Source organism: Thamnophis sirtalis, unplaced genomic scaffold (genome assembly GCF_051295495.1).
Source record: "Thamnophis sirtalis isolate CommonGarterSnake01/CBP01778 unplaced genomic scaffold, rThaSir2_p1.2 scaffold_14, whole genome shotgun sequence".
Classification (NCBI taxonomy): domain Eukaryota; kingdom Metazoa; phylum Chordata; class Lepidosauria; order Squamata; family Natricidae; genus Thamnophis; species Thamnophis sirtalis.
Genome location: NW_028261394.1, coordinates 28067953 through 28092190, shown reverse-complemented (window position 1 = coordinate 28092190; position 24238 = coordinate 28067953). Strand labels below are relative to the sequence as shown.

The 24238-nt window shown below is 42.0% G+C and overlaps 2 protein-coding genes across 3 annotated transcripts in view; both read left to right on the top strand.

The window, feature by feature from the left end:
- Nucleotides 1–956: 956 nt before the first annotated feature.
- On the top strand, nt 957–5574 carry LOC106548313 (F-box/LRR-repeat protein 8). Its single transcript, XM_014065660.2, has 2 exons — nt 957–1117; nt 4171–5574. The coding sequence occupies exons 1-2, from the start codon at nt 957–959 to the stop codon at nt 5144–5146; spliced, it is 1137 nt and encodes a 378-aa protein (XP_013921135.2). The 3' UTR covers nt 5147–5574.
- Nucleotides 5575–6906: 1332 nt separating this feature from the next.
- HSF4 (heat shock transcription factor 4) overlaps nt 6907–24238 on the top strand; it is a 39620-nt gene continuing 22288 nt past the window's right edge. For both annotated transcript variants that reach the window (XM_087728659.1, XM_087728658.1), the window contains exons 1-2: nt 6907–7140; nt 21059–21167. In XM_087728659.1, coding sequence (XP_087584785.1) covers nt 7018–7140; nt 21059–21167 — 232 coding nt within the window. In that variant the 5' untranslated portion in view covers nt 6907–7017. The remainder of the gene's footprint in view (nt 7141–21058; nt 21168–24238) is intronic.

Here is a 24238-nt window from a genome sequence, read left to right as displayed (position 1 = left end):
GATCCAGATTGTTGGGGGCAAGAGGTTGACTCTGTAAACCGCTTAGAGACAGATGCAAAGCACTGTGAAGCAGTATATAAATCTAAGTGCTATTGCTATGTCACCTTTTTTTGGTGCCGTTGTAACTTTGAATGGTCACTGAACAGACTGTTGCAAGGCAAGGGCTACCTGTATTCCTGTTGTGCAAATGTAGCTGACTAAATACATCTTCAACAGGATTACTACTTGTGAACTCCCATCTTGAAGTCTACCTGGTGAGGCCTTTGCACACAACTCCGCCTGGTTCAGATCTTCTGCTGGTTTCCTTGGGATGGGTGGTATCCCCCTCGAGCAGAGGTGTCAAACTCAAGATCCCGCTCATGGGGTGCTTAGATCTGGCCCATGGGGCTGTCCTGGAAACAGTGAAGAACTGGGCCGCTCTGCTTCTGCCAGGGAAAAGGGAGCTCGGAAGGCCGCCAGCAGCCCACCTGAGCTCCGTTTTCTCTGGCAGAGGGCTGCAGGAGGACATCGCAGCTGAAAACGGAGCTCGGGAGCCTGTTTTCACTGGCAGAGCACTCGGGCCACTTTTGGCACCCGAGGCAAAAAAGATTTGCCATCACTGCTATATTCTATTGTGCTCTGCTCTCTTCTCTGCTCTATTCCCTTGAAGTACAATATTATTTTTATTCAACAAATCAGATACTGGACCAGCATATGTCCTCAGCTCAGGCCGCTCCCAACACGAAGTGACGTCGAGCTGGCCACGCTCACTCTGGCCATCCCTCCCCCCCCCCCCCCGAGGTCAAAACCAACCCTGATGCGTCCCTCAATGAAATCGAGTTTGATACCCCTGCCCTTGAGCGAAATGCTTAGAAATGAATCTTGACCCCATTCTTTTTTGCTGATGGATTTTTCTTTTCTTTTTTTGGGGTGGGGTGGGCTTAATTCTGCAGGGAGTCATCCTCGAGGCTCGGAGGATGTCTGACGTGATTGATCTTTCGAACTACCTGCCCGAAGAAATTATGGCCGGTGTCTTTTCCTTCCTCTCGATTAGAGACAGATACACTGTTTCATACGTGTGCAAGAGATGGGCTGCGGCTGTGGCTTCCTCGGCGGTCTGGAGTTTTACCGAATTTAGGTAAGAAGGAGAGGAGGCCGCTTGTGCCCATGGGATGGCATCATCGGTCATTGGCTGGAGCTCAGGCATCAAATTAAGCCCTCGTTTGGTCATGTGGCATGGACCAGTCTTTACGGTTAATGATCTGCAGCCCAGCACAATGTGCGAAATCGCTGTTTGTTTATTTAGCGTATGGCATATCATACACAGAGGAACAATATAGATTAACATTTCACCTCGATTAGAAAAACACAATAAAATATAAATGTCAAATACCATCTCTTGCTTGAACAGGGGGCTGGAGTAGAAGATGGACTCCTGTTCTGTCCTGTTCTGTTCCATTTTCTATTCTATTCTCTGTTCTGTTCTATTTTGTTCTATCCCTATTCTATTCCTATTCTATTCTATTCCATTCCATTTTCCTATTCTATTCTATTTTATTTTCTATTGTATTCTATTCCTATTCTATTCTATTCTATTTTTTATTCCATTCCATTCCATTTTATTTTCTATTCTATTTTCTATTCTATTTTCTATTCTATTTTCTATTCTATTTTCTATTCTGTTTTATTCTGTTCTGTTCCTATTCCATTCCATTTTTCTTTTCTATTCTATTCTATTCTCTATTTTCTATTCTATTCTATTCTCTATTCTTCTTTTATTCTATTTTCTATTCTATTCTGTTCTGTTTTCTCTTTTATTCTGTTCTATTCTATTCTATTTTCTATTCTATTCTATTTTACTTGCTATTCTATTTTCTATTCTATTCTATTTATTTTCTCTTCTCTTTGCTCTGTTCTGTTCTATTTCTTTGAAGCGCAATATTATTTTTATTAAACAAATCAGACACTTGGCCAGCATCTTCCCTCAGCTTACAGCAGGTCACCATGTGATCTACAGTTTGACCTGGGACCCCACAGTCATACTGAGTGGGTGAAACTCTGCCCCGTTGATCCAGAGTCCCTTTATGAAATCACTTTTGTGAAATAAACTTTTGGCTTCTTCAACAAATCATGGCCAAATCCGTTATGATGAATGCAAGTCTTCAACTTACAACCACAACTGACCCCAGAATTTCTGTCGTGAGGTGAGACATTTATTGAGTTTTGCCTCATTTTACGACCTTTCGTGCCACTCTTGTTAAGTGAATCACTGCGGTTGGTAAGTTGGTAACCTGGTTGTTAAGTGAATCAGGCTACCCTACTGACTTTGCTTGTCCAGAAGGTCGCAAAAGGCTGATCATGTGACCATGGGACACTGCAACCATCATACATAAATGTGAGTCAGTTGGCAACCATCGGAATTTTGATCACATGATCATGGGGATGCTACTGTGGTCATAGGTGTGAAAAAAATGGTCACAAGTCACTTTTTTCAGTGATGTTATAACTTTGAACAGTCACTAAATCAGTGTTTCTCAACCTTGGCAACTTGAAGATGTCCGGACTTCAACTCCCAGAATTCCCCAGCCAGCGAATGCTGGCTGGGGAATTCTGGGAGTTGAAGTCCGGACATCTTCAAGTTGCCAAGGTTGAGAAACACTGCACTAAATGAACTGTTGTAAGTCCGGGACTGCCCTTACAGGTAGACTTACAACCACACTTGGGAGCAGAATTTACTAAGCAATGCGGTGAAGTGACCTACCTCCCATTTAACAACCTTTTTTTGGTCCTAGTTGTTAAACATAGTCATTAGGTGAATCACATGGTTGTCCAGCAAAGCTGGCTAATTCATGGTGTGATTGGTGGAAGCCAGCTGGGAAGGATGGCCATCATTGAACTCTGTGATGTTACAACCATCGTAATTACATGCTGTAACTACATAATTTCATAATTACAAGTGCCTGAATTGGGGATGTCGCAATAGTTGTAAGTGGAATGACCGGCCATCTCATTCAGATTAACAGAGTTGGAAGGGACCTTGTAGGTCATCTAGTCCACCCTTGCCCATGCAGGAGCCCCTACCTACACCATTTCTGACAGATGGCAGTCCAGTTTCTTCTTGAAAGCCTCCAAGGATGAAGCTCCCACAACTTCTGAAGGCAACTTCTGTTCCGTTGGTTGATTGTTCTCACTGTCAGGAAATTTCTCCTTATTTCTAGGTTGAATCACTCCTTGTTCAGTTTCCATTCATTATTCCTTGTCTCCCGGTGCTTTGGAGAATAGCTTGACCCCCCCTCCTCCTCTCTGTGGCAACCTCTCAAATATTGGAAGACTGCTATCCTGTCTCCCCTGGTCCTTCTCTTCACTAGACTAGCTATGCCCAATTCCTGCAACCGTTCATCATATGTTTTAATCTCCAGGCCTTTGATCGTTTGAGATAGATTCAGATTAACAGAGTTGAAAGGGACCCTGTAGGTCATCTAGTCTAACCCCCTGCCCAAGCAGGAGATCCTACATCATTTCTGACAGATGGCAGTCCAATCTCTTCTTGAAAGCCTCCAGTGATGAAGCTCCCACAACTTCCGAAGGCAACTTCTGTTCCATGGGTTGATTGTTCTCACTGTCAGAAAATTCCTCCTTATTTCCAGGTTGAATCTCTCCTTGCTCAGTTTCCATCCATTATTCCTATACCTTGGGACACTGCAACCGTCATAAGTACATGCCAATTGCCGAGTGTCCAAATTTTGATTACGTGACCAGGGGATCCTGCAACGGTTGTAATTGTGAATAGCAGTCAGTGCCCTTTTAACTTTGAACGTCCCTAAACAACAAATGGTTGTAAAGTCGAGGATAATCTGTAAACAAGATTGCAAACAACGTCCAGTGTCCTGTTTTGGAGCTTGCTACTGTGTTTCCCTGAAAATAAGACAGGGTCTTATTTTCTTTTGATCACCAAAATAAGCACTTGGCCTTATTTCCGGGGAGGTCTTATTATTTTTGAGGTTCAGGAGGCATGGTCAGCTCATGGCTGCTGCTGTGTTGCAATATTTTTGGGGAGGGCTTATTTTAGCGCATGCGCTCAAAAGCCTGATTGGGCTTATTATCTGGGGGGGAGGGCTTATTTTCAGGGAAACAGAGTAGGTGGCCTCATCAAGGTTTCTTTGTCCCTTTCCCCTTCTACCATCCTCTCAGTTTTGACTTTGAAGAGGAGAAGGAAGCAGCCTGTGTAATAAAGATGCTACAGCCTTACCTGATCCATATCAGACACCTGAAGATTGTCCTGAACCAGTACATGGAGCTAAACCGAAGACTCGTCCCTCAGGTCTTAGACATGCTGGCCTTCAAGAGGGTCAAGCTGCGGGCGCTGAACATTGTCTGCCAGGGGTTGAGCCCTTACTTCTACTCTGGCCAAGATCTCTTGCAAAGCATCCGCCTGTTGTGCCAACGCAACAGTAGGATCGATCTGCAACACGTCGATCTCCGGAAGATGCCATTCATCCTGGACAACAACACGGTGCTTCTCCTGGCTTACAGCAGCCCAAACCTTCGCACCTTGCTGATCAACAACCGTGCTCCTGGGGTGATCATCCTAAAACCTGAGGCCATCGTGGACGTGGTGCGGATCTGCCCGAAACTTACTGTGTTAGGACTTTATTACACCAGCTTATCGACGGGACTGTTCCAAGAGCTGGTGAAGCCCAACCGATGGCCGCTCCAATGTCTGGATGTTTTGTACGAAGGTCTGGAGAAGCAGATTCCCGAAGAATGTTGGGCCATGGTGAGCAAGAGATACCCCCAGTTCCGGGTGAAGTTTGAATTCGCTGCCATGGTGGACGGCACCAAGATTCCCGGCGTCCTCAAGCCCAGCATTCCCGTGAAGTCTCTGCAGTTCAATTACCTCCATAACGTGACCTATCAGCTGCAGTTGATCACCAACTATTACAGCCAGACGGTGGAGAAACTCATTCTTTACACGGCCCCTTCCAATGCTCTCAACTCCTCCCTGATTGAGTTGGCCAAAAAGTGTTGCCGTCTGAAGGAGATTCATTGTTATTGCGTGGTTAGCCAAGGCGTGGTGGATGCATTTCTCGCGCACTGCCCTGATTTGAGAAACCACACACTGTCCAGCGTACTCCTCTCTTCCATGTTACCAATCTTGTGTCCCTAACTTGGGCCAGGTGCCAGGTGAATCTCCCCAGTTCTGAAGCAATAAAAGGGGTACGATGCACCTTATTCCCAGAGAGCCAGCAATTTAAATAGAATTGCTTTTTTATTTTTAAAATTTAAATGACTTTTTAAAATAAATTGCTTTCTTTTATTCCGATATTGCGGGACAGATCCATTTTATAAATCGGCCGATCCAGTAACGTTCATGAAGGATCTTTGCTTTTTTAAAAATAATAATCATAATAATAATTTCTCTATATACACAGTCCGTCACAGAAGGAAAAGCACAGAATTCTTGGGGACAATGAAGGATTTCGTTTATTCTGCATTCTGCATTCTAATTCAGCTGCAGATTTTAATACCTAACTCTTGTTCTTTGGCAAACACTATGGTCACTTGTGGTTCACAATAAAGATTTGCATATACCAATCAGTTTCTAATGGTCTTGCTGTTCCCTTAAATCTTTGCCCAGACCAAAAAAAAGTCCCAAGTTATATTAAATTAAAGTCAGAGATGCAGAGGCTGCTGTCTCAAGGTTTTAAGTAGCTTCAGAGCATTTCTAGATTTTGGTGCTGACGTGTGGTTTCTCCATGACCTTAAAAACTGCTCGTTTCAAAATGGGAAGTTGTTTTTGGCATTCTGTTTTTAATTGCATTGAAGCCCAAGTTCTTTCTGGAGATGCTCAGGTAGTCCTTGCTTAATGACCAGTTGCTTAGCGACCATTCATGATAAGATAAACACCCCACTCCCCAAAAAGGTACTTAGGGCCTGATTCCTGTGCCTCCCTCTACAGTTTTTCAGGCACTTGGCAAGGGGCTCACCTTTACAACCAGTTGAAGCATTCTGTGGTCAAGTGACCACAACTTACGTCTCTGGTCCTCCTCCTCCTCCTCCTCTTCCTTGCAACCTCCACTCTTTCTATCACTGATGATGTTACCTAGTGGGGTAGTGAAATGTCTGCAAGAAAACAACCAAGCTCAGAGAGACCCAAGGAGCCATCCTCCTCCTCCTCCCAAACTCCACTCTTCCTAGCACTGATGATGTTACCTAGTTGGGTAGTGAAATGTCTGCAAGAAAGCAACCAAGCTCAGAGAGACCCAAGGAGCCACCATCCTCATCATCCTCCTCTTCCTCCTCCTCCTCCTCCCAAACTGCTAGCACTGCTGATGTTACCTAGTGGGGTAGTGAAATGTCCGCAAGAAAGCAACCAGGCTCAGAGAGCACCAAGGAACCCTCATATCTACCCTAAGCTACAAATCTTCTACGGCTGTCCTTTCTTTACTCCGCAGGTAGTCTGTTTTTTCTCTCCTAATGATGTGATTGCTCCTGGGCGTAGCTACCAATACGTCACCCATGCCTTCAGGGGTTTTATTAAAGCATCCAGAAAGCTCACGAAAAACTTAAGCAGCCGGTCTGAAGGGGCTAAGCGCACAGATTGATTTTCACCTCTCTCCTGCCGGTTGTGTAAACACAAGAGGAGTGAGCTAGTAGGTAGCTGCTGTTTCCTCCTCCTCTCTCTCCCCCCCCCGTGATTTGCTGACCTCCGTATTTGTGCAAGCCCGTGTATTCTCTTTGCATGATGTTGCATCTTTTTTCATGGCATTGTGCAGTTGAAAGCAGGGAGCTTTCGCTCAGAGTATTGTCGTGCCCACCCCATTAGCCGTGTCTGCATATTGTGATGTGTTTGGAGTTGAGCCAATGCCTCTGCTGATAGGACCCCTATGGGGAAAAGGGGTGTTTTCTCAGCTCTGCCCAGGACACTAAGTGGCTCTTTTCCCCCCACTGATCTATGCAAAAGAGAGGAAGGGGGGGCATTGTTGCAAAAAAAACCAACGATGGTGTGAGAGAGTCGTTTTTGTGAGTCGCAACGCCATGCAGGACTCAACCACGGCCCTTGCGATGGACGGTTACACCAGCAATGTGCCGGCCTTTCTTACTAAGTTGTGGACTCTGGTTGAAGATCCCGAGACCAACCACCTTATCTGCTGGAATACGGTGAGTCGAAACTCACATTTTGGGATTTAAAGGGAGGACCACATGCACTCCAAAGGGCTTGGAACACTGCATGTGGTTTTGGTCAACCCAGTATTAAAAAAAAAGATGTTGAGAATCTGGAAAAGAGTGCAGAGAAGAGCAACAAAGATGCTTAGGAGGCTGAAACATATGAAGAACGGTTCCAGGAATTGGGTATGGCTTGTCTAGTGAAGAGAAAGTCCAGGGGAGACGTGATAGGAGTGTCCCAATATTTGAGGGGCTCCCACAAAGAAGAAGGGGGGAGTCAGCTTATTTTCCAAAGCACCAGAAGGCAGGACAAAAAGCAATGAATGGAAACTAATCAAGGAGAGAAATAACCTAGAACTAAGGAGAAACTTCCTAACGGTGAGAACAATTTATCAGTGGAATGGCTTGCTTCCAGAAGTTGTGCGTGCTCCGTTATTGAAGGCTTTTTAAGAAGAGACTGGACAACATTTTGCCAGAAATTGTATAGGGTCTTCTGCTTGCATAGGAGGTTGGACTAGAAGACCTCTGGGGGCCCTTCCAACTGTTCTGACATTGAATAGTCCACCCCTGTCAAAGCGGTTGGCAGGTATTCAACATTAAGTGTTTTTAGGACTGCCTGTACGTCTCGGTTTGTGTGTTTTTCCAGGACATGTCTGAATGATCATAGCTATCTTGTTTTACCCAGAACAATTCCAGTCCACTGTCCTGTTGAATCCCAAGGAAGGCCTGGTCCTTAGTTTACATCAGAAGTTGACAAACCTTTTGGGCTGGTGCGGAAGTCTAAATTATGTTGTATTCCCCCCACCCCCGCCCGAGATCTTTGATTCTGAGTGGATCACAGATGACTAGAACAGTGGGGGTGATATCAGCCATGGCAATAATGATACCGGTGATAAAGCATATTAATTTTGAAAGAAGGTCTTGAGTTCTCAAAGTAGCTCTTGTGATGGACTCACAGGATCACAAAAAGCCTCATTTGGAAGACAAATAGATGAAATGTATGTTCCTCTTATTCCCCCCTCCTGTTGATCTCTACGTCAGGAAATTATTGTGGTCCATGAAAACACTATTGCAAACAGATACGCTAAAAGATTGTATTGCATGCCATGTTTCAGTAAAAGAAAGAGATAGATAGATAGTAGATAGATAGATAGATAGATAGATAGATAGATAGATAGATAGATAGATAGATAGATAGATAATGATAGAGATACAGAAATAGATACAGGGATAGAGAGATAGATATAGAGAGATACAGAGATAGATGATAGATAAAGATAGATAGATAGATAGATAGATAGATAGATAGATAGATAGATAGATAGATACATACATACATACATACATACATACATACATACATAGATACATAGATACATAGATACATAGATATATAGATAGTGAGAGATACAGAAATATATACAGAGATAGAGAGATAGATAGATAGAGAGAGAGAGAGAGAGAGTTACAGATTACAGAGTTAGATACAGAGATAAGATATACTGTACATAAGTATAGATAGAGAGACAGATTATATAGAGATGATAGACAATAATATAGATGATAGGTAATAGATAGATGGAAAGATTGATAAAGATATATTGATAGATGATAGCTACAGAGATAAATAATGATAGATGGATAGATGAGAGCTATAGAGATAAATAATGATAGATGGATAGATGATGCAGTAAATATGGACATGATGACAGATGGCTTGATGATGGCTAAGAGAGAGAAGATTAGGAGAGACTTCGATGGGACAATTGGTACCTGTGGTTAGGTTGCCTTTTCTGTTCAGGTGATTCAGCTGTAGAGTTAGAACTCATCCCTTAAATTTATCCAGTCCATTATTTTTGCCATTGCAAAATAAATCCATTCTTTGTAGCCAACTCTTCTTAACGTCTGTTTTAAAAGAGCTCATGTAAAGTCTAATACTTTCACTGCTGAACAGTTGATACCTTAAGATTTTCTCCTTGTATTTCATCACAATTTCCTTCCTAATTTGAGTCCTTTATCCTGGGCCCTCCTTTTCAGAGGGACATCCCAATGCATTAGTCAGACATGTGCTTATAAACCCACTGGTAAGAACAGTGTTGGGACGCGGTGGCTCAGTGGCTAAGATGCTGAGCTTGTCGATCAGAAAGGTCAGCAGTTTGGCAGTTCGAGTCCCTAGCGCTGCATAATGGGGTAAGTTCCCATTACTTGTCCCAGCTTCTGCCAACGTAGCAGTTTGAAAGCACATAACAATGCAAGTAGAAAAATAGGGACCACTTTGGTGGGAAGGTAACAGCGTTCTGTGAGCCTTCGGCATTTAGTCATGCTGGCCACATGACCACGGAGACGTCTTTGGACAGCGCTGGCTCTTCGGCTTTGAAACAGAGATGAGCACCGCCCACTAGAGTCGGGAACGACTAGCACAGATGTGCGAGGGGAACCTTTATCTTTTTAAGAACAGTGTAAAAGAGAATCATTTACCCAGTAGCCACAAATCAATTATTCTGTATTTGTTTCACAGTTTCTAGAACTTGCCTCAGTTTGTAGACTCTAGATCCGTGATGGCAAACCTATGGCACACGTACCAGAGGGGGCACGCAGGGCCCTCTCTGTGGGCACATGCGCCATCACCAGCTGCTCTTCTGGATTATATTTGCACAATATTGGAAAGATGAAGAAACACTGCAAGATGAAGAGATCATTAAGAAGATACTAGAATAGTGATGGCACCTGTGCCGGAGCCCCAGAAACTCTTACGACCAACTGGCATACGCGCACCAGAAACCAGTAAATCAGGTGGTCAGTGCAGCATGCGCACCAGCCAGCTGGACTTAGAGTTTCCAGGGCTCATGTATGTGCACACTTTTCAGTTTGGACACTCGTTGCCAAAAAGGTTCCCCATCACTGCTCTAGAGCAGTGTTCTCCAACCTTGGCAACTTTAAGACCTGTGGATTTCAAAGCTGGCTGAGGAACTCTGGGAGTTGAAGTCCACAGGTCTTAAAGTTGCCAAGGTTGGAGACCACTGCTCTAGATGATGTCCAGGAGAGTAAAAAAAAAATCAAATAAAAATAGATGAAATTAATTACAATACAATAATACAATACAATAGCAGAGTTGGAAGGGACCTTGGAGGTCTTCTAGTCCAACCCCCTGCCTAGGCAGGAAACCCTATACCGTTTCAGACAGATGGCTATCCAACATCTGAAAGTCTTCCAGTGTTGGAGCATAATTGAAGGGCTAATCAGGTGTAATCAACAACATTCAATCCTTGTTGCAAATACAGTGGATTTTAGCAGCTTTACAAAATGCTAGATGGGAAGGGTATGCCATAAACCTATGGAAAACACCTCTGGATGATTTGCGTGTGTAAGGTACTTTAAAAAAAAATCTCATGTACTGTTCAGCTGCCAGTCCAGATGGCAGGCTTCCCGAAGCGTCTTTTATGATGAATAATGGATTTTGCTGCCCATAAACTCGAACTACACCTTTCGAACCATGTTAAGAAATGCTATCACACCTTGTATATCATTTCTAGAATGTCTAGTTGAATGAAAAGAAGGACTAGGGGAGACACGATAGCCATGTTCCAATATCTCAGGGGTTGCCACAAAGAAGTGGGAGTCAAACTATTCTCCAAAGCACCTGAGGGTAGAACAAGAATCAATGGGTGGAAACTAATCAAGGAGAGAAGCAACTTAGAACCGAGGAGAAATTTCCTGACAGTGAGAACAATTAATCAGTGGAACTACTTGCCTCCAGAGGTTGTGAATGCTCCAACACTGGAGGTTTTTAAGATGTTGGATAGCCATTTGTCTGAAACAGTCTTCTAGTCCTCCCTAGGCAGGGGGTTGGACTAGAAGAGGTAGAGGCAGGTATTTCTTCTCTTTGAGCATACTTGAGAATGTACCTGCTGAACAAAACTCCACATTGGCAACAGGGAAGGGCATCCGGCCATTAAAACACTCTGCTAGTCCATTCAGTTGCCCAGACTCCACCCCACGAGGGATGATGGGGTCATTAAAATGGAATGGAAAACTGCTGGTCAGTGGAGAAAAATCTGCCCTACCAAATCTACATACCTGGGCTGCTCAGTTTCAGAGACCAGGTGTCTGCTTACTCAACCATGGAATCCCGTAGATGACATTTTTAGCCAGTCTTCCTTAACTGGCTGTCTTCCTTATGCGTAGGTTTTAATGCCCAGAATTCCCCAACCAGCATGATTAAGTTTTGAGATTTCTAGGAACACAAAGTCCACATATCTAATAGTACCTGTAGCCTTTGACCTTGCAACCATTCATTTAGCAATTGCTTGAAGTTAGAATGGCACTGAAAAAAAAGTGATTTGCGTCTGATCCTCGCACTTACAACCTATCCTGCAATCAGGTGATCAAAATTTGGGTACTCGGCAGGGTCACTTGATCGGCAACTTTCCCAATCAGTTTCTAACAAGCAATCTCCATTGGCAAAAGCCAAATTGACTTGCCAGGGCATCACTTACTTAACAACTGCAATGATTCGCTTAACAACTGTGGCAAAAATAAAATCAGGCATGGCTCATTTAACATCCACTTTGCTTGCCAATGGAAATTCTAGTTACAACTGTGGTGCTGAGTCAGAGGTCAGAAACCCGTGTATAAGACGCACCAAGGTTTTGAAGAGGCAAATTTAAAAAAAAAAAAAAAGTTTTGGCACTCTGCAAACCTCCCAAAAATGGCCCGTTTTTCGTGAAAGCCCCCTTAGGAGGTTTGTAGCGTGTCCTTGGGGGAGGGCAAAAACAAGCAAAAAAAAGGGCATTAGGAAACATAGAATGTTCCTGGGGTCGGGGGGGGGGGACAAAATTGCCCTCTGAAACCCAGGGTTTCAGGAGGCAAAAAATGCTAGATTTTCAGCCTCTTTTTTGAGGGAAAGAGGTCCGTCTTATACTCCGAAACATACGGTAGTCCGGCACCGGAACGGTTTTGTGGCTCCTGGTGTTTTCTTTTCAGTGGGAAATGATTCCAAATGGCTCTTTGCATGTTTAAGGTTGCCGACCCCTCTCCTAAGTCGAGAATTACCTGTGCATACAAATTAGACAAGTTGAGCTTGTCAATGCTGGTCCTTCACCTGTCTGGGAAAGTCCAGGATGCGTGACCCGTCAAAACCGCGTTCCACAAAACCGCGGTCGACGAAATCGTGTATGTGACGTCATCACAACGCGACGAAAAAGATCGAAAAATTGAAATAAAAATTAAATTACAGCAAGCCGATTCACATAAAGGTAAGGGTTAGGTTAAGGGTTAGGGTTAGGGTTAGGTTAAGGGTTAGGGTTAGGGTTAGAGCGTTAGCGTTACGTTTAGCGTTAGGTTAAGGGTTAGCGTTAGGTTTTTCGTTATGTTAAGGGTTAGGTTTAGGGTTAGGTTAAGGGTTAGGTTTAGGGTTAGGTTTAGGGTTAGGTTTGGGGGGGTTACGGTAAGGTTTTCACTTTATTTTTACATTTTTCGATCTTTTCCGTCGCGCTGTGATGACGTCACATACGCGCTTTCGTCGACCGCGATTTTGTCGTCCGCGGTTTTGTGGTAGAACCCCAGGATGCAGTAAGTTGGTTCATTCAAGATCCATCTCTTTTGGGCAGCATCCCACCCGACCCTTTTGCTCTGGTGGGATGAAGATGATGTCTTCTCAGCTGAGATCAGGTTCTTCCATTTGGGCAAGAGCTCCCCTCGTGTCCACTCAATGGAGGAAAGTCCATCTGTCCCAGGTGTCCATGAAGATTCTCAATCATCCAGGTCATGGTTGGCCCAAAGTTGTCTTTCCAAAAAGGCAACTGGACTTCCTTGTTTCCCCCCCCCCCTTTAAAAATGTTTTGCTTCTCATCCAAGAATAATTTTTTTAATATATTTTTATTATTTACGTATAAGTATAGTGAACACACCGTGATTGTTCTGGCATTTCACTTTCATAAAATCCAAAGTGAAAACAAATAACATCTATGCTACTTAAACAGTGCTAGGGATGTGCAATTATTTTTGACCATTAAATTCATTCTATGCCATTCTAATATCATGATGCATATGTATATGATCTCATTCCTGGTCCCTCTACCCCGGTAGTGAAATCTATTTTCCCCCCCACCGGTTCTGCTTGGTATGTGTGTGTGTCATGTGACTGGGTGGGCGTGGCCATTTCCCCCCACTTTTTAAAGCATTTTTTTCCCTGCCTATTTGCCAGAATCAGCAGGGAAAAAAATGCTTTAAAAAGTTGGGGGGGGGGAGCTTCCGACGATTGCGTGCGCGATCCTTGCAAGCTTTTTTTTTTTTTTTTACTACTGGTTTGCAGAACCAATGAAAATCGTCACTACCAGTTCAGCCAAACTGGACCGAACTGGGAGGATTTCATCCCCGCCCCACCCTAATTTTTTCGTATTCCGACTTCCACCTCGTGTTTCTAACCATTGATAGAATCTGTTCCATGTGTCGTAATAGCTTGTCTCTCCTTTGTCTTTTATTTTTAACATTAGTCTATCCATTTCTGCACAGACTAGTAACTTCCTTATTCTCTCCTCCTCTGAAGGGGTATTTTCACTCTTCCACTGCTGCACATACCCCATTCTTACTGCAGCCAGGATGTGTAATATTAGGTATATGGTTCGTTTATCATAGCCATCTGTGATGATGCCTAATAGAAATAATTCTGAACTCGCCCAAGAATATTTTTCTGTTCTAACTGAAGCACCTATGGGACTACCTCTCTAAGAGGAAAAAGACCACCTGGAGCCCCAGTTATTACCTACAGCATTTCTGAGGTCAATTCAGGGGTGAAATCTAAAAAAAATTCCCTACCGGTTCTGTGGGCATGGCTTGATGGTGGTGGGTCATGTGACTGGATGGGCATAGTTATGTAGTCATGTGACTGGGGATCAAAAGACAGAAACTTCAACAATGTCCTGCTGGAGCAGGGGGTTGGACTAGATGACCTCCAGGTCCCTTCCAGCCCTGGATTGCTGTGCCAGGTTTGTGGTCCTTCCTCCCTCTCCTTTTTCCCCTCCCCCCTCTCTTTTTTCTTTTGCAGCACTGCACTCACCGATTTTTAAAGCATTTTTTACCTGCCTATTTGCCCAAACCTGCAGGAAAAAAAAATGCTTCTTATGATTGTGTGGCTCACAGCTCAACCGTGTGATGCTCGGAAGCTTTTTTTTGTTTTACTACTTCTGGTTTGCAGAACGAAGGACAATCGTCCCTACTGGTTTGGCCGAACCAGACTGAACCGGATTTCCCTTCTGGGTCAATTCCCTTTTGTCCCCATCTCACCTGGAAGGCAAGATGCTTCTTTGCAATCCCTTACCACACCAGGTGTGTGAGGACAGAGGTCTATGCAGTCCAAAAATTGAATTGGGGAACTGCACCTGCCACTGCCCCAAAGTGTCCCCCCCTCAAATAAGGGACCTGGAGATTGGAGCAAAGAGTTGTGGGTGCTCCAACATTGGAGGTTTTTAAAGAAGAGATTTGGAGAATCATTTTTCTGAAGTGGTATAGGGTTTCCTGCTTGGGTTGGACTAGAAGACCTCCAAGCCCCCTTCCAACTCCGTTATTCTGTTGTTCAGTGAGGGGTGGTCTTGGTAACACTTCCACTGAAACAGGAACATAAACATGTTTTCCTCCCTGTCCTGTTCGAGAGATTAGAAATTACTTATTTTGCTACTTAAATCCGATGCCTGTAAGTTGAGTGGATCTGGTGGAACAGATGTTCTACCACCTTGTCCTTCTTCCAGTAATCCTCTCCAGCTGTTCATCCTTGATCCTGTTCCTCCACCTTCATGATCCCAGTTTCTCCTTCCCTCAGCCTTGTGCAATAGGCTTCTCCATCATTAGCCGGGATGGCGGAGTGGTTAGAGCGCAGTACTGGAGACTAATTCTGCCCACTGCCAGCAGTTAAATCCTGACCAAAGGTTGAAGGTTGACTCAGCCTTCCATCCTTCGGAGGTGGGTAAAATGAGGACCCAGATTGTTGTGGAGAAATAGCTGACTATGTAGACCGCTTAGAGAGGGCTGTGAAGCACTGTAAAGTGGTATATAAGTCTAAGGGCTATTGTTATTGCCCTTCCTTCCCTCCCTCCTTTCTCCTTCCCTTCCCTATACATACATACATACGTACGTACGTACGTACGTACGTACATACATACATGACGTGCAGTGGTTAGAATGCAGCATTGCAGGTTAATTCTACCCACTGCCAGCAGTTTGATTCTGAGCAAAGGCTCAAGATTGACTCATCCTTCTATCCTTCCAAAGTGAGTAAAATGAGAACCCAAGATTGTGGGGGGCAAGAGGCTGATTCTGTAAACCGCTTACAGAGTGTATAGCAGTTTACACAGTTTAAAGCACTGTGAAGCAATATATAAGTGCTATTGCTATTTTCCTTTCTTCCTTCCTTCCTCCCTCCCTCCCTTCCCTTCCCCTCTCTTTCGCTTCCCCATCCATCCATCCATCCATCCATCCATAACGTACAGTGATTAGAAGGCAGTGTTGCAGGCTAACTGCCCACTACCAGCAGTTTGATCCTGACCGGCTCAAGGTTGACTCAGCCTTCCATCCTTCCCAAGTGGTAAAATGAGGACCCAGATTGTTGGCGGCAAATAGGCTGACTGTAAACCGCTTGGAGAGGGCTGTAAAAGTACTGTGAAGTGGTATATAAGTCTAAGTGCTATTGCTATTGTCCGTTCTTCCTTCCTTCCTTCCTTCCTTCCTTCCTTCCTTCCTTCCTTCCTTCCACTTACTCAGCCTTCCATCCTTCTGAAGTAGGTAAAATGAGGACCCAGATTGTTGGCGGCAAATAGGCTGACTGTAAACCGCTTGGAGAGGGCTGTAAAAGTACTGTGAAGTGGTATATAAGTGCTATTGCTATTGTCCGTTCTTCCTTCCTTCCTTCCTTCCTTCCTTCCTTCCTTCCTTCCTTCCTTCCTTCCTGCCTGCCTGCCTGCCTGCCTGCCTGCCTGCCTGCCTGCCTGCCTTCCTTCCTTCCTTCCTTCCTTCCTTCCTTCCTTCCTTCCTTCCTTCCTTCCTTCCTTCCACTTACTCAGCCTTCCATCCTTTCGAGGTAGGTAAAATGGGGACCCAGATTGTTGTGGAGAAATAGCTGACTCTGTAGACTGCTTAGAGAAGGCTGTAAAGCATTGGGAAGCGGTATATAACTAAGCGGTAAATAGCTATTGCTATTGCTATCATCCTAACATTTAGATGAATTGCAGAAGAGCCAGGGTTATCAATAGATGCGAACTATGATGGCTGTCATCTCCAATAAAAGAAGATCAATGGCTGGGAGCCACAGTTGGCCTGGCCTCCTGGCTGTGCTTGTGAGCTTTACAAATGTGCTGGCTACTCTCTGACACACAATGATGGACTGACTCAGCCCTTGGGGTGATCCAGCAGGGCAATCTGATAACCGCCATGCCTGGGAAAACCTTTGTCAGACTTTGAATTTATCAGCCTTCAGAGTTGCTGAACTGTCACCCAGTATGCCAGCTCTGGTGAAAACATGGCTTTTCCAGAAAACGTTGGATCAGAAAAAATCCTGGAAAAAACTTCCTGGGCATATAAAGATGATCTGAACATAGTTTTTATATCATCCACATAAATGTTTTAAGCTATATTATTTGAAGTGAAAGAAAAAAAATCAGTTAAATCTATTTTTTGAGATCTGAAAAGTATATTTCAAGAAGTTAAAATTTGGGAATCTGGAGAAAAGAGACTAATAGATTAACAGAGTTGGAAGGGACCTTGGAGGTCATCTAGTCCAACCCCACTCCCAAGCAGGTGACACTACATCATTTCTGACAGATGTCAGTCCAGTCTCTTCTTGAAAGCCTCCAGTGATGAAGCTCCCACAACTTCCGAAGGCAGCTTCTGTTCCATTGGTTGATTGTTCTCACTATCAGAAAATTCCTCCTTATTTCCAGGTTGAATCTCCTTGATCAATTTCCATCCATTATTCCTTGTCTGACCTTCAGGTGCCTTGGAAAATAGCTTGATCTCCCTCCTCTCTGTGGCAGCCCCTCAAATATTGGAAGACTTCTATCCTGTCTCCCCTGGTCCTTTTCTTCACTAGACTAGCCATGCCAGTTCCTGCAACCATTCATCTTATGTTTTAGCCTCCAGTCCCCTCATCATCCTGGCTGCTCTTCTCTGCACTCTTTCTAGAGTCTCAACATCTTTTTATAGTGTGGTGACCAAAACTGGATGCAGTACTCTAGGTGTGGCCTTACTGAGGCTTTATAGAGTGGTATTAGTACCTCCCTTGATCTCGATTGTATCCCTCTCTTAATGCAATTTAGGACTGTATTGGCTTTTTTTGGCTGCCGCTGCACATGGCTAGCTCCTATTTAGCTTGTTGTCCACTAAGACTCCAAGATTCCTCTTACAGTTGCTGCTATTAAGCCTGGTTTCACCCAATCTGCATGTGTCCTTTTGGTTTTTCTCACCTACGTGTAAGACTTTACTTTTACCAGGTTGTTGGAAATAATTTTGGGGCGTGAGATAGTGAGAGAATGCATGATCTCATCTTAAAATTGCCAAAGTTCAGAAACAGGGCCTTACAGAGGTCTTTTGAGGAGAGTCTAGCATCAACCAACCTTGACTAAGTCCTGTAAAAGTTAATCAGGGTTAGTAAGACTTGGTTTTTCTCTCTCTCAGGATTGTAGTTTACCCTGGGAAATGAAATTGGTACCCTGAAGAAATCCAACAGTTAATCATTCCCATATTATTGCCAAAAAATGACATTTTTTTCCCCATCGATGGAGACAGTGGTTGTTGTTTTTTAAATCAAATTTTTATTTTCAAACAAACACAAACACACAAAACATATAACATAAAAACCTCTTCAACTGCCTACAGTGTGTCGATTGGTTACAAGGTCTTTCTGCGTCCTTTTCATAGTCATCACTTGAGCTTTATCAAAAATCACATATTGTCAATCAAATTTCTTTGTAGACATTATTATTATACTTCATTTGTATAATTATCACTATTGTTTTTCCATTTTAAACAAGGTATTTTAAATAGGTATCCATTTATATTATAATGATTCATTATATCATCTTCAATATATCCAATAATAAAGAATTTTTTACATCCTATTCTAAATCATTCTATTCTTTTAGCATTAATAACTGTCTAATAATTTTCAATTCCATGTTTTTCCATTATTAGTATCATCAATCTATTATACATGTATACAAATTGTTATAATTGTTAAATATCCATTAAGCATAGCTATTATTACATCCTTTTTATATGAGGCATATTAAATTTGAAGTAAGTTTATATTATGGCATTTCATTACATCATCCTGAAATCATCCAATGATATTACATCTTTATATTCTATTCTATATAGAATTATTTATCTTTTATAAAAAGGCTTTTCAACATCATCTCCATCATCCTCACTTATAGTTCATATAAATTTTCATATTATCAATCTAGTATATATAAATGGTTTATTATCAATATTGATTATTTATTTGACTATAGCTATTATTTCTTTATCTTATACATACTACTCAAAGTTTAATTACATTTAACTAAATTTTATTGTGACATTTCATTTCATCATCCTGTATCCTTCCAGAAATAGTGCAGTCCAATATTTCTAGCCATTTATAGGATCTGTATTCTAAGTGTTTTCTTGATAAGTCTTATGTGGACTTCTCTTGACAATTTGTTGTTCATTGGATATAAGGATTCAAAGCCCTCCATCTGTTCCTTTCATCAGCTTTTGTTATCACTGATGCTTCTGCCGAAATTACTCTCATTGTTTTTGCCAAATTTTCTCCCCTTTCTTCATCTATGTTTTGACATCTGAGATAGAGATTCAGTTCATCGATCTCTCCTTTCCGTATTTCACACTTATCATTTCCCTCCGCACTGGATTTGCTGTCAGTGTCAACAATTTTCTTATCTCTTTCATATGTCTGTGATTTTTTTGAACTCTGTCCTCAAATTTCATCATTGTTTTATAAATATTTGCAACTCTTCCCTCTGTACTTTCTGTATTTTGATCTATAATTTCAAGTCTCTTTTCAATTCTCTCTGTCATTATTAAGACTTTTTGAATTTCTAACATAAATTTTTGCAATGTTAGTTCCTTTTCTTCTTCATATTGTGCCATTTTTTCCAAGATATAAACACCGCCACTAAAACATCCAAGGCTTTTGCTATGTTTTAAACAAATTCAGTGAAGTTTTTCAGGTCAAAGCTTTCTCTTTCCTTCAAAGAAACACCTGTATAAACAAAACGTTTTCCACTGACCCTTTCAGTAAACAAAGCCAATAGCTTTGTAATACCAGATGTTGCCAAGCCTCTAGCCTCTAGATGGCAGTGTTACATCTTTTCCCTCTGTTTTTGCCTCTCTTTTCTATGTTCCAAACTCCGGAAGAGAAAAAAAATGTTAAAGATTATGATTCAGCCAAGCCTTGTGAGGAAAGAGGCTTTTAATCCACTAATACAAAAAATGGGAAAAGTATAGAGGAAGAAAGGAAAAAAAAGACCAGTCCAGTTTAAAAGTAAGAGGCATTTGTAAAAAGTCCATAGAAAACAAACAAAATTAAAGTGGAAAAGATAACATGATAGTTTTAAACCAGGATTAATTCGCCGCTTGTTTCCTTCTGTCTTCAATTTTATTTTAACTCTGTCTTTTGGGTTTTCTTTTCTCTAATAATAAAAAATTTTCTTACCATTTCAACACACTGTCTCTCCTATACTGCTTCCATTTCAGGGGCTTGTCCCAACCTTCTGCAGCCATGGCTGCTTCTCTTGTAGCTGGCAAAAAGAGCTTTCCCTGGATCAATCAGAGGCTTTGCAATGCCCCTGAGATCAGCAGGACATGCCCTTCTCTATCACCATTCCTTCAGAACTGTTTAGATCCAAACAGGATTGTCCAGCAACAGATATATCGACAGCAATCCTGGAGCCCCAAGATTGCATGTTGTGTTGTAGTGACATAAAGCCCCGCCTCCCGAGACAGTGGGTTTTGAAGGAGCATCTAATACTTTTAGTATTACCCAAACCGGTAGTAAATGCCCGAATTGGTAGTAAAAAAATGCTTTAAAAAGTTTTTTTAAAAGGTTCCGACGATCAGCTGTGAAAATCAGCTGTGCCGCACAATTGTAGGAACATTTTTTGTGTGTGAAGTCAACCTGCTTTTGCAATGTGTGGGAGTCAGTTGGGCAGCTTTTGTGTTATTTTTGTGTCAAGCGTGATAGTTTGTTTTTGAGCTCTCTGGGACTCCGTGAGGTTCCTGCTTGTTGCCCGCCCAGTCACATGACCACCAAGTCACACCCACCCCAGTCACATGACCACCAACCCACGCTCACCAATCCACGCCCACAGAACCAGTAGGGAAAATTTTTGAATTTCACTGTTGTAGAAAAGACGGGACACGCAAGCCAGCTCTTCAGAGAAGGAAATGTTTATTTGCACAGGTTCAGAATAAATGGCCTGAACCATGAGTGAAAGTCAGAAAATTCTTTATATAGTTTATCACTTTCAGCTAAAGCCATCTGTTAGTTTTGGAAACACCCCTCAAGATTTTGCCCTTGAGTTACAGAAAGTATGTTTACAGGATGTCATAATACATAGGTCAGCCAACGGATATACATAGCTTGTATTTTGAGGAACTAACAATATGTGTCTACCACACAGATTAATAGCCAAGCCAACAAATAGGCTAAAATAAATGCTTCGCTTCAGCATATTTCATGTGCAGTCTTCCTTCTAACCCATGTCTAACCACACTATGTCCTAAAAGCAAACCTTGCAATTTCTATATGAACAGTTAAAGCTTAATAAACATGAAGCCCTAGTTTGGTTCAGGCTTGAGGCCTACTTTGGTTCAGCTTGCCACCTTATCACCACTGCTTTATTTTATTTATTTTCCCTTTCAGAATGGCACCAGCTTCCATGTTTTCGATCAGAGTCAGTTTGCCAAGGAAGTCCTGCCCAAATATTTCAAGCACAACAACATGGCCAGTTTCGTCCGCCAGCTGAATATGTGTAAGTAATACTGGAAACTCAAGTGGGGGAGGTTGGGGGTCTTCTGAATGCTACCGTACTACACCTCCTCATCCCTAGCCACTAAACAAATGTTAAGTTGTAACTTGAGGAATACCTGTGTACCTGACAAGCTGCTGACTTGCTGGAGTTCTGACTTTGCCTTGAGCTGAAGTCTCCAGATTGATGATGCAAGAAAGAAGACTAAAGTAGATTCAAGTATGCCCGGTTTTATGACATTTTCCCCACGGTTGTTAAGCAAATCACTGTAGTTGTTAAACAAAACACATCGTTTTTCAACAAATCTCAGTGACTTTGCTTGCCAGAATGGCAAGGATCAATTGCATCTGAATGGCAATCACATCACTGCAGGGGGTGCTGTGATGGTCATAAGTCTGAGGACTACTCATAATTCCTTCTCCCCCTCAATGTATTCCAATATAAATTCGCATGGTCATTAAATGAATGGTGGTAAGTCGAGGATTCCCTGTCTTGCATAATTCAAATCAGTATTTTTCAAACTTGGGAACTTTTAAGCAATGTGGATTTAAACTCTCAGAATCCCCCAATATTTTACTGAGTATTTGGGTTAACTTGAAAGGATAAACTGTTGCTCGAAGGCAAAGTCCAGAGACACTCAATAGTCAAACAGAGGGCATACAAATTTAATAAATAAAGAAGAACAAAATAAACTGTATTGAATAGAAAATACAGTATCTTTTATAAGGATAATCTATAGGATTATTATTATTATTGTTATTTATATTATGGTCATTTATATTATAAACCCCTACATACAATTATATAAAAACTATATAAAATTATAAATAAAATTAATGTAATTGCATGTTCAAAACAGATAGTCCTTGACTTATGAACACAATTGAACCCAGAATTATCCTTTGCTCAGCAAGACCGTTGTTAAAGTGAATATTTGCCCCATTTTATGAATTTTCTCATCACAATTGTTAAGCGAATCACTGCAGTTGTTAAGTTAGGCACATGGTTGTTAAGTGAACCTGGCTTCCCCATGGACTTTGCTTGTCTGAAGGTCGCAAATGGGGATCACATGACCATGGGACGTTGCAACCGTCATAAAAGTGAGTCAGTTGCCAAGCACCTGAATTTTGATAACTGTGTTTTCCTGAAAATAAGACAGCGTCTTTATTTTCATTTGACCCCCGAAATAAGCGCTTGGCCTTATTTTGGGGGAGACCTTCTTATTTTTGAGGTGCAGGAGGCCCCATAATCTCATCCAGTGGCCTGTGGATAAGATGATCCAGAAAGGGCCGGAAGTTCTGTCTCTCTCTCTGGCACACTCCTGCCAGCCCTAGCATCTCAGGGCCTGTTGTTCTTTTTGCAACCGTCACTAAGTGAAGGGGCATGGTAGTTGGGGATTGCGGTAGCGGCTTCCATGGGGCCATTCCACGTGGATGAGAGGTGCATGTGGGGCGCATGGGGCATGTTCCCCCCCCCCCGGAAATTGCAGGGACCGGCTGCGCATGTGATTAAATATTTTAGGGAGGGCTTATTTTCTTTCTTTTTTTTTTTTTTTTTTTTTAAAATATATTTTATTCAATTTTCACATTCCATTTGCAATCATTTATATACAGGGTATTCACTATAAGAAAAGAGAAAAAAAAAAGAAAAAGGGAATAAAACGAACAGAAAAAGGAAACACAACTCATCATTCACAACCCCACCTAACCCTTCCATCCTCCATACACCCCATCTACCCCCTCCAACTTTCCTTTCTCCCTCTAACACTCCCCTCCTACTTCCCTTTCCCCTCAAACCTTCCTTCTCCCCTTACTCCCCAGACACCCTCCTTACATTCCCCTTACTCCTTACATTCCCCCTACTCCTTCCTTACTCCTCCCTCTTCCTTCCCTCTACCTCCCTCCTTGGTGTATGCCTTTATTCGAGTGTTGTTGGATCTGATAAAGGTAAGATGAACCAAGGAAAAAAAAAAGAAATAAAAAAAACAAAAAAAAACAAAAACAAAAAAAAACCACCGTATATAAATACATTCTTGTTCTTTTTAAGGCTATGTTAACACCCCCCCACCCCACCCCCCACAAATCCCCATCCCTAATCCTCCCGACTTCCCAGGGCCCACACCTGGCGCTACCTTCTGTCTAAAATATCTTGTGTACATATGGATTAAAAAATAAAAGTAATATATCAAAAGAAAAAAAAAACAGAGAAAAAAGAAAAGGGAAAAAAAAAAAGGAAACCACTCTTTGTGTTGATCTCAGCCCCACATCTTTATCTATGTTTAAATAGTATAAATCCTTCTATCTATATTTTATTCTCGTCTCTTACTTCTTTGCTATTTACCCCAACCTTCTGTAGGTTCTCCCGTTCCTTTTCCTTAACCTCATGATCCCTTCCGATAAAATTTAAGCAGCGTGGTTCATACCATATATTCAAATATAACTTTACAGACAAGTAATCAAACTTTCCCTTCTAGTAAAATTTACACAGCATGAATCATCTTTCTTTAAAGCAGCGTAAATCAACTATTACTTTACACAGAAATCAATTTCTATCTTAAGATAATTCCAACCAACTTCCTCTTCAAATAGGATTTAAATAACGTAATTCATTCCACATGCATTTTACCCTTTTCCCTTACTTGTCTGATATTTTTCCCTTCAAGTAAAAGTTAAATAGCATGGGTCATTCCACATATTCGAATAATACTTTCAGCAAAAGTCAGTTAACCTTCTATTTTAAAATAGTCCCTTCTAACAAGGTTTAAGCAACATAAATCATTCAGCATTCTTTTTACACATTATCTTAAAATAATCCCAACCGACTTTCTGTTCTAATAAGCTTTAAACAACATAAGTTTTACCCTCATCCCTTGCTTGTCTGATGTTTACCACAAATAACGTAGTTCCTTCCACATGCATTTTACCCTCATCCCTTACTTGTCTGATATTTACCACTATCAAATTTATACTAGCATTTGTTTAAAATGTAATTCAGAGCAATTTATAAAATAATACTTTCAGCAAGAATCAGTTATCCTTCTATTTTAAAGTAGTCCCTTCTAACAAAATTTAAAC